This window comes from Leptopilina heterotoma, unplaced genomic scaffold (genome assembly GCF_015476425.1).
Source record: "Leptopilina heterotoma isolate Lh14 unplaced genomic scaffold, ASM1547642v1 Lhet_242, whole genome shotgun sequence".
NCBI lineage: Eukaryota > Metazoa > Arthropoda > Insecta > Hymenoptera > Figitidae > Leptopilina > Leptopilina heterotoma.
The window spans coordinates 1,792,166-1,802,165 of NW_025110957.1; the positions used below are offsets into that span (position 1 = coordinate 1,792,166).

Sequence of the window (10,000 nt, forward strand, 5' to 3'; positions counted from 1 at the left end):
ATTATTCATTGCAGGGTATTGAAACAGGTTATAGCTAATGGGTTAAAGTTAGTAAAAATTCATAGAATCATGAAATTCAATCAATCAACATGGCTTAAGTCATATATAGATTTCAATACTTCGATGAGAGCTAAGGCAAAAAATGAATTTGAAAAGAACCTTTTTAAACTCATGAATAATGCTGTATATGGAAAAACGATGGAAAATGTTCGGAAACATGTCGACGTTAAACTTGTAACTAAATGGAATGGTCGCTATGGTGCTGAGGCTCTCATTTCCAAACCCAACTTTCACAGTCGGTCAATATTTAATGAAAATTTAGTAGCGATTGAACTTAGAAAAACAGAAATTTTAATGAACAAACCAATTTACATTGGTTTTTCGGTACTTGATTTGTCAAAGACGCTTATTTATGACTTTCATTATGATTATATGTTAAAAAATCTGTCCGCGCAAGCGCGGACACATTCTCATCCGCGCTTCGCGCGGGGGCTCGCTTCGCTCGCAAGTTTCAGCGCGCCTCGGGGCGCGCGAATATTGATCGTCGCGCTTCGCGCTCCGGCGATTATTCCACACGTCGCGCTTCGCGCTCCGTGTGTTGTTGCGCGCTTCGCGCGCAAATGGCTCGCTTCGCTTGCGGCGGTCTGCAATTGTTGTGCATTATTTGTGTTCTTGTTCTTGTTTCCTATTATATGTTTCGTAAAACATTTTTTTTCTTAAAGTTACTACGACTTTAAGGATTACATTCTCATCACATGTTTTTGTTTGCTGATGATTGCGAGATAAAGTGGATTTAAATGTATATTTTTGGTCTTGATGATTTAAATTGTGAAGTTATTTTTAATTATACTAACTCTTAGTAGAAATATTATTTGCAGAAGCAGATAAAATATTCTTAAAGTATTAGTATCAAGGTTTTTGTGTAGTGTAGACCGGAGCGTAATGGCTAACTTTTCACTCTTTGTTGATTTACACGGACATTTTTGTTTTAATTAAGTGTTTATCACCTAGAAAAGTTACTCTAGTACCTCAGCTTTCTTTTAAAAAGTCGAACGTCCCTATATTACGCTTACTTTTTTTCTACAATGAACGTACACTTCGTCGGTATCGTAGGTATTGCTCTTTCCCGTGTAGAAATTTGTCGTGGCCTTCCTAGAAATAGACTACAGCTAGATAGCATTTGTCGTGGAAAATTATTCTGAATAAACTGTCCTGGCCCCGAAATGTTAATGTACAGTTTTCCCCTTTATTTTCTTCGGTATGAAGACAGTCTAGAATCTGGATAAAATTTGTCTAGGATACTGAATTGAAAATTCAGTACAAGTTTGTATAGCAGGTTGTCCAAGAATTAGCTGGGCACTGTCTAGGGGCGGTATTCATAGTCCCGACTTAAGCAAGGACTTAAGCTTTGCTTGATCAAGTCGGTCTTATTCGAATGAGTCGAGCTTAAGACCGTATGTATTCATAGTCAAAAATAAGCAATTGCTTGGTAAAGAAAATGCAGCTTAAGAACTTCTTGACCAAGCAAATGCTTAAGATGAACTTATTGAACGTTCGGCTCTTTCCGTAAATATTCTCTTGTATTTACCAATAAACGATGGTTTTGAGAATTCGCCTCAATGCGCACAAGCAATATTCGTATAATACCTTCGCGTTGCATTCAATTTGAGTTTTTCGTTTCGTTTGAAATATCAGTCAGTGCATCTTGCTATTTTAATTGTTTTTATAGTGATTAATTCAAATATAAATATTCAATACATTTTATATGTAAAAGTTTAAAATTGGTGTATTAGTTGTGAACAAGTGATTTAATAATGTAAGTATATTTTTATAATTTAATTTATAAAAATGTCTAATTCAAGACTGTTTAATCAATTTAAAATGTAAATTTGTAAAATATTTTATTTATTAAATTTTTTCAAGTGTAGTAATGAAACAAAATTTAAAAATATGAAGTTCTTAATAATTAATATTGTTTAAAAGCGGAAAAATTAAAAAAAACACCAAATAAAATAAATTAAAAATAAGAAAAATAATAATATGCAGATAGAACACATAACAGTAGAATATTTATAAAATACTGACCAATATTAATATTTTTATAACTAAGTGCAGCTTTTATAGAATAATAACGATTTATTTTTTATTTTCTTATTAAAAAGACTAAGTAATTTATTTTTCATGTACTATCTTTGTCAGAAAAGTAATAGCTCAACTATATAGAAAAATAAGAAGAAGCAAAATTAAAAAGTTTATAAATAAACTTCTTTTTTGTAATGCGTAATATAAATTTTTTTAAATAATTTTTTTCAAGCTAGAATATATGTTTTAATTTTCGAAAGTAAAACCAGTCTTATTTCTTACTACTTTCGAAGAGGTGAGCGAAATGTTGACATCTGGATTTTATGGGGGTGTAGGATTAAGTCCCTTAACGTGAGCAAAATCTCAATATATTCAGGAAAAAAGTTTTAAAGTAAAAGGATACAAAAAATGACTACCTGAATGGGGAAAAAGTGAAATTGAAAACAAATTTATTTCAATGAATATATATTTTGTCAGAATTAAGAAATCCTGAAAAAATATAAATATATTGAAATAAATTTGTATTCATTAAGATAGAAAAATTTATTTGCAATATGCGTTATAGTTTTTAAAAAAATTATTTCTTAAAAATTATTTGACTTTACTGTATAATTATTTTAATTCTTTATAATACATTTTTTTATTTTTAATGAATATGGGGCATTCACAGTGTAATTTTCATTAAAAATTTTTTTTTGATTGCAACAATTTTTTTCGAATTCTATATAAAAATAAAAGTAAATATACATGTTTTTTCATTTTTTTATGTGCTAAAAATTATGAAAATCATAGTTTTTTTAGATTTAACGTTTTCAGATGCAGAGGACTTTTGAAACATTTTTTTCTCTGATATACCATACCAAAAGATAAAAAATTATAAAATATATGTAAATTATTTATTTTTTCATGAATATTTCAAATATGTAATAAAAAATATTTAAAAAAAAATTAACAACTATAATAAAGAAATTTTTCCCACTTATGCCAAAGGGTGTTCTTTAGGGTTCCTTCTCTAAAATCTGTGCAACGACTGACGTAATTTAAAATATAATTTGAATTCTAAAGAACACCACTTTGGCATAAGTGAGAAAAATTTCTTTATTTGTCAGTGGTTGTAATGCGAAAGAAAAAAATCGAAAATCAATAACTTCGCTTTTGAGAAAACTCATATTTTAGACGAAATTTTAATTTATTTAATGTTTTCGCTTTATTAGTGTTATTTTTTATTACATATTTGAAATATTTATGAAAAAATAAATAATTTCCATATATTATATAATTCTTTATCTATTGGTATAACAAAGAAAAAAGTGTTTGAAGTCCTCTGTATCTGAGAACGTTAAGTCTAAAAAAAAACCGTAACTTTCATAATTTTGATCAAATAAAAAATATAATAAATAATGTTTCTAAAATTGTAATTGTTATTATACGATAATTTTAAATATATATATATAAATCTTAAATTTTATACTAATTATTATAACATTTTTTTGTAGAAATAAAATGTCTAAAAAGCATTACACAGATGCGGAAAAAAAACTTTTCCTTGAAATTCTTAAAGGATTTTCGCACATTATTGAAAATCGCAAAAACGATGGTTCCACCATGAAAGCTAAGGAGGTTGCGTGGAGTGAAATAGAAGAAACATACAATGGCTCAGTACATATTGCAGAGCAGGTACAACCAATTGATTGTGCTAAGCAAACGAAATTTTTTTAAGATATATGTTTGAAGTTTCTAAACAAATTTTTTTCAGAGGTCTATTAAACAATTGAAAAAAATGTGGAGCAACATGAAGGCGCAACAGAGAAATGCTTTAACTCAGGAAAGGCAGGATGTAATGGCAACGGGAAACCTTGATGTTCCAATAAAAGTTGCTGAAGTGAATCCAGAGATAGCAGCTATAGTTCCTGATTTAATGACCACTGCGCCATCACTTTTTTCTTCAAACTTCTCAGAAGATTTAATAAATGGTAAAGTAATTTTCAGGTTGTTTAAAAAATTTTAAAATTTTTTTAAAAAAATTTTTTTAAATTTTTCAAAAATTTTCAGGTTGTTTGTTTTAAAACCAAATGTTTTGTTTTATTTTAGACCGTCGAAATGCAGTATTCGATGAGGAAGTTATATCACCAGAGACTCTCAAGGACGTTGTAACGTCTAACTCTGCGATCGATGAATCAGAAGTTTCATTTCATTTGAATACTTCATCTTCTGTGTCTGATGTTAAGAAGAGGCGATTTCAAGAAGATGAAATTAATCGATCACAAACATCTTCTCCTTTGTCTGTGAAAAAGAGGTGTGTGAGCAAGGAGTCCATGCTCGACGAGGAAAAGGTGAACGTGGTGCACTCTACGCCAAATAATAAAATTATCAGACAAAAACTTGAGAAGCATAATACAAAGAAGACTGAACGTTTATGGAGTTTAATGCAGAAAGAGGAAGAGTTGCTTTCATTAAAATTGGAGCACCAAATTAGAAAACAGAATTTTGAAATGGAGCATTTAAAAAAAATTTACGAATTAGAAATTCGTAAAGCCGAGGCAGAAGCTCAAATAGCGGAGATGCGGTTAAGACAGGCAATGGATTAAGTAAAAGTAAATTGTAAGATTAATTTCATATGCTTCGAATTTTTAATTTATGTTACTTCTTTAAATACTTCATTTTAGAATATTTTAATTTATTTATTCCAAAGTTAGTATAATTAACAGTATTAAGTAATTAAGTGTGCATTTTATAATTTAGTAGAGACAATTTATTATACCGAATTTTATTTTTTAGATTTTTTATATTTAATAATATTCATACATTTTATTATATTATATATTATATTTAATTTTATATTGGAAATCAAGATTGTTTAACAAATTATTATTTTAAATGAAATGAAGTAAGGCTGTAAAGATGTGTTATTCTTCAAGTATAATATAGTAATATTATTAAAATGTTAAATAATAAATAACTTTTATACACTTTTTTTGTAATTTTATTGTTTATGAAATAAAAAAATATGTATATACACAAAATATTTTGACTTTTTGTTTTTAAAAAATTAAATTCTTTATATATATTTTACCGAAACATATAATCCATATAATACTTATAATCCATTAAATAAACGATGAACTAGTAATTGACGAGCTACTTCTCCATCCATATTAATATTTTCTGCATTAGGTACAGGAACTTCTTCATATTCATGTAACTCATCGTCTTCTGGTAATATTTCATTGAAACGTAAGGCCATATTATGTAAAACTGCACATGCTACTACAGTCGTTGTAGAACAAATGAGTTTCGTTGCCATTCCCCGCGCCAAACATGGAAATCTTCGTTTCCACACACCAAAAGTTCGCTCAACAATTATTCTCGTTCTTATTTGAATTTCATTGTACCTAAAAAATTTAATTTTACATAAATGTCAATTTTTCTTTTCAGCAATAAGTAGTTATATTTATGTAAAAATAATTTAAATACTTACTTCATTTCCTCTTCATTATGCGGATTTCTGAAAGGTGTCATAAGAAAAGGCAAACAGGGATATCCTTTATCACCTACAAGAATCCCATCTAATCGTCCTTGAACGTAGCGCATGTGAATTAATGAGTTCTGAAATATCCGACTGTCATGTGCCCTACCCGGCCATTCTGGTACAATGTCGAGAAATTCCATTCGTGGTCCCACCACAACCTAGAAAAAAATTGCATAATTTTCATTTTTAAACATAAACTTAAAAAATGTCAGAATGTACGATGTAAAAAATATTCGGAAGCTTAAATGTATATTTAATTTGGAGCCTTTAATGGAAATTTCATATCAGAAATAACGTTTCTACTATTCTGCAATAGAAATCCTCAATAACAATTGTTTCCATTAGAGTCTACCTACTTGTACATTGAGAGAAAAATAACCTTTTCTATTTCTAAACATTTCTTCAACCTGGTTAAATCTTGTACCGACTAACTTAACGTGAGTGCAATCAATCGCTCCATCAACACGAGGAAGTCCTATTGCTCCATGACCACTTCCTAAAACGTTGAACAAGCGATGATTTTCATTTCGGGCATCACCAGTTGTTGGAATTTTGATGTATAAATTAATGAGGCTGGCAAGCAAAGTGGCAACACGAAAAACAATTCTTGAGACAGTTGATTGAGAAACTTTCATTGTGTCGGCAAGAACAAGCTGCAAAAATATAATACAAAATAATATTCAAAATTTTTACATTCTCATCACACGAGATAATATATTTTAATAGTACTGAAACTATATTTAAAATTGAGTTTACATAATTCTACAATTTTCACAAAAAAATTATTTTAAATGGAAATTGAATGTTAAATAAAAGATTAATTAACATTTTATGTTTTTTCATAAAAATTACGTACAAATCGTAATATTTACTTAATTCTTTTAAGTACTTATTTTACTATAAACTATTCTCTACACTCTACTTGTTAAACTTTGTTTAAAAAATTACCTTTAAAGATTATAATTTAAAAAAATAAAATTTATTATAATTTTTAAATATCGTTTAGAAATTAAATGAGTTTCTATATTTTTAAAAATTGGACAAAAATTTCTAGCTATAGGTAATTTTTAAGAAAAACTATGTACAAAACTGTTAATTTTATTCCTTTTTATTTAACAATAAATTTTGTTTAAAAACTGTACAAATGGGTTATTTAATATGAGGTGAAATCCATTTTAAATATATTTTCAGTTCTGATAAAACATAAACTTTTAGTTTGAGGTTATGTTAATTGATTACAACCGTAAAGGTTACAAATTCTATTTAATTTACAATAACAAAAGTTAATTTTTTTTTAAATAAAGGTTAAAACTATGTAAAGTTTGAGGTTATGTTAATAGTTTACAACTGTAAAAGTTACAAATTCTATTTAATTTCTAATAACAAGTTAATTCTTTTTTAAAAAAGGTTAAAACTGCATGTAAAGTTTTTTCATAATAGTTGATTATTTACAAGAATGTTCTTTTTTAAATAAAATGAAATATAAATAGAAATTTTAAATTACCTGAAAACTTGAAGTTGCAAAATATCGTAAACAGATAAGTAACTGTAGCTGTGGTGCAATGGGTAAACCACGATTGTTATGTTTAATTAGACCTGCCTGTATTTCAGGCAAAATTCCAACTAACACAGAATCTTTTGTAAAACGATAACGTCTCTGGAACTCCCATTCATTAATTTCAAAAGGATTTTCTGCATCTCGAATGTATCTTTTTGCACGTCTTATATTATTTGGACCACCTTCATTATCACTATCGTCATCAATATCACTTAAATTATCTAATATATCCATTGTGAACACTTTCCAATTATATATTCACTAATAAGCAATTGCTTAAGTCAAGTAAAACGTTGACTTAAAATCATAACCTCAATTCGTTCAAATAAGTTCACCGGCAATGTCAAATAAGTTCATCTTATTTGACTATGAATACTTGGCGTTCTTAAGATGGGACTATGCATCTCAAAATCGAACAATTTACTTTTCCAAGCAAATGCTTAAGTTGCGGCTTAAGCATTTGCTCATTGCACGACTATGAATCTAGGTGGCAGCTTAAGTCCTTGCTTAAGAAATAAGTATCGACTATGAATACCGCCCAATGACGCTGACTTAAGAATTTAGTACAAGTTCGTGGAGAAGGTGGCTCTGAGAGTCTACTAAGCTAGCAGACGAAATCAGTTCTTGACGTAGTGCTTGATGAAAAGAAACCAAGAGTCTACAATTGTAACTTATCTTGTTGTGAAGATAAAATCAAATTTATAAATCTAGTGAAAAGTTTTCAGTTTTCCATTTTTGAACAGGGACAGTGTACAAGTTTAAATATATTACAGCGAAAAAAAGATTTATTAGAAAAAGGACATGTGATGTCATCATTAATAGTCTTGATTGTTTTTCATATTAAAATGTTCATAATAAGTACACTAGAACCTCCAACGATTGCAGCGTGACCTTCTTGTGTGCAATAGATGGAGGTTTTCACCTTGGCGCCATCTTTCCATAAAAGTGTCAACACTCAGGGCCGTACACTCTCACATATTTTGTATTGGCGTAAAATGTCATTTTTATTCTCGCCATTTTTTATTTTTTTAAAAATATTATGTTTAGTTTCAATGTCTAAGTGCGTTCTTTTACGTTTTTGACCTTTTTCAGTCTCATGTTGAAATATGAAAATACAACTTTAAAAAACGGGGCGCAAAAGAACACTAAACTTAGTACAATACTGCCTTCGCATTAATATGGCGGTGTCCTCCCCTCTCACCCCCCTAGCGGATGATCACCAAACTTTCGTAAACAACTGCAATAGATAGAGATGCAATCGTTGGAGGTTCTAGTGTAATAAAACTTTGGTAATTTTAAGTAAATTTTTTGTGATTGCAACAATATAATATACAATTAATTTTATTATCGGTATACAAGTACGAATCTTTATAGTGAATGTGTTTGTGTTTTAAAGAAAAAATCCAATGTAGGAAAATATGTTACAATTAATTTCAAAAATAATTGTAAGAGGAATTGTGATAATAACAAATACTTTTGTATTACTGTTTTGTTTGTTTAAAAGTTAAACAAACAAAAGAGTGAAGTTGAAAAATATTGTTCTATTATTTATAAACCTAACAATTATTCCCAGTATGTAGAAACTGCTTATTTTAATATCCAGGAACTGGCTAGGAATGATTTATTTTACTAGACAAGGACTAGACAAAATAACTGTACAAAATCTTGACGTTGCTAGTGTTACATCCCTCGTTCAAGCCTGTCCATTTTTAGGGTTCCGTACACCTACGGTGTATCGGCGGAACCCTATTGGTGAGACTCTGTTGTCCGTAGCCAAATCGTGTCCCCCCCCTAGCGGCTAAACTATTTGACCTAAAGAGCTCAAATTTGGTACAGATATGTATTTTCACACGTAGATTACAGGAAAAATATAGAGAATGTGTTTGGAGATGATGGTCATAGCGTTGTCAAGGAAATAACAAGATTTTTGGCCAAAAATGCATAAAAAGTGACCATTCCCCCCCCCCCTTAACTTCTAAACTATTCGACATGGAGAGCTGAAATTTTGCATGCTGGTGTATTTTTACTCGAATATTACAGGAAAAATATAGAGAACTTGATATGTAATGATGGCCATAGCGTTATCAAGGAAAAACTAAAAAATTTAAAAAAAAAATTTTTTTTTCCCTAACTTTTACATTATTTGACCTAATGAGCTGAAAATTGGTATCCTAGTGTATTATTACAGTCTGACGACAAAAAATTTATTTAAGAAACTTTTTGAAGAAAAATAAAAAAAAAAATTTTTTTAATTTTTTTTTTCAAAAAAAAAAATTTTTTTTAATTTTTTTTAGTTTAAACACGTGGCATTAAATATTTTAAGGAAGAGTGAAATTTTAAGAGAATAAATAAGAGATTGTTTTCTGACTTTAATTTCTTAACTAAAAATAAAAAAAAATTGGACAAGTGCGAGTTGTACTCGCACTGCAATGGCGGGTTCCGCACACAAATATTAAAACAATACTTGTAACATTGATCGGTAATTGGTAGAATTAAAATAAACAATTATAAAAATATATTAAAATCATTTGATAAAAAAAAATAACTAAAAAAAATTAAAGTATTGTATATATCTAATATTGTAAACAATAATAAGCAGAGGAACAAAATTTTCAAAATTTATTATAGTTCCTCTGCTTATTATTGTTTACAATATTAGATATATACAATACTTTAATTTTTTTTAGTTATTTTTTTTATCAAATGATTTTAATATATTTTTATAATTGTTTATTTTAATTCTACCAATTACCGATCAATGTTACAAGTATTGTTTTAATATTTGTGTGCGGAACCCGCCATTTCAGTGCGAGTACAACTCGCACTTGTCC

At 28.6% G+C, this 10,000-nt stretch overlaps 1 protein-coding gene across 1 annotated transcript; it reads right to left on the minus strand.

The window, feature by feature from the left end:
- Positions 1 to 5,185: 5,185 nt before the first annotated feature.
- On the minus strand, positions 5,186 to 8,395 carry LOC122503048 (putative nuclease HARBI1). Its single transcript, XM_043613455.1, has 4 exons — positions 7,116 to 8,395; positions 5,991 to 6,264; positions 5,561 to 5,769; positions 5,186 to 5,474 (listed from the first exon to the last, which is right to left on the minus strand). Exons 1-3 carry the CDS (start codon positions 7,401 to 7,403, stop codon positions 5,714 to 5,716), a joined length of 618 nt encoding a protein of 205 aa, XP_043469390.1. The 5' UTR covers positions 7,404 to 8,395; the 3' UTR covers positions 5,186 to 5,474; positions 5,561 to 5,713.
- Positions 8,396 to 10,000: the final 1,605 nt, after the last annotated feature.

Excerpts from the sequence above, each read along its gene's own strand:
- LOC122503048 (XM_043613455.1), bottom strand. The coding sequence starts at position 7,403 with ATGGATATATTAGATAATTTAAGTGATATTGATGACGATAGTGATAAT. Across the intron at positions 6,265-7,115 it reads TTGCAACTTCAAGTTTTCAG|CTTGTTCTTGCCGACACAAT; the intron begins GTAATTTAAAAT and ends ATATTTTTGCAG. Across the intron at positions 5,770-5,990 it reads AATGTTTAGAAATAGAAAAG|GTTGTGGTGGGACCACGAAT; the intron begins GTTATTTTTCTC and ends ATTTTTTTCTAG.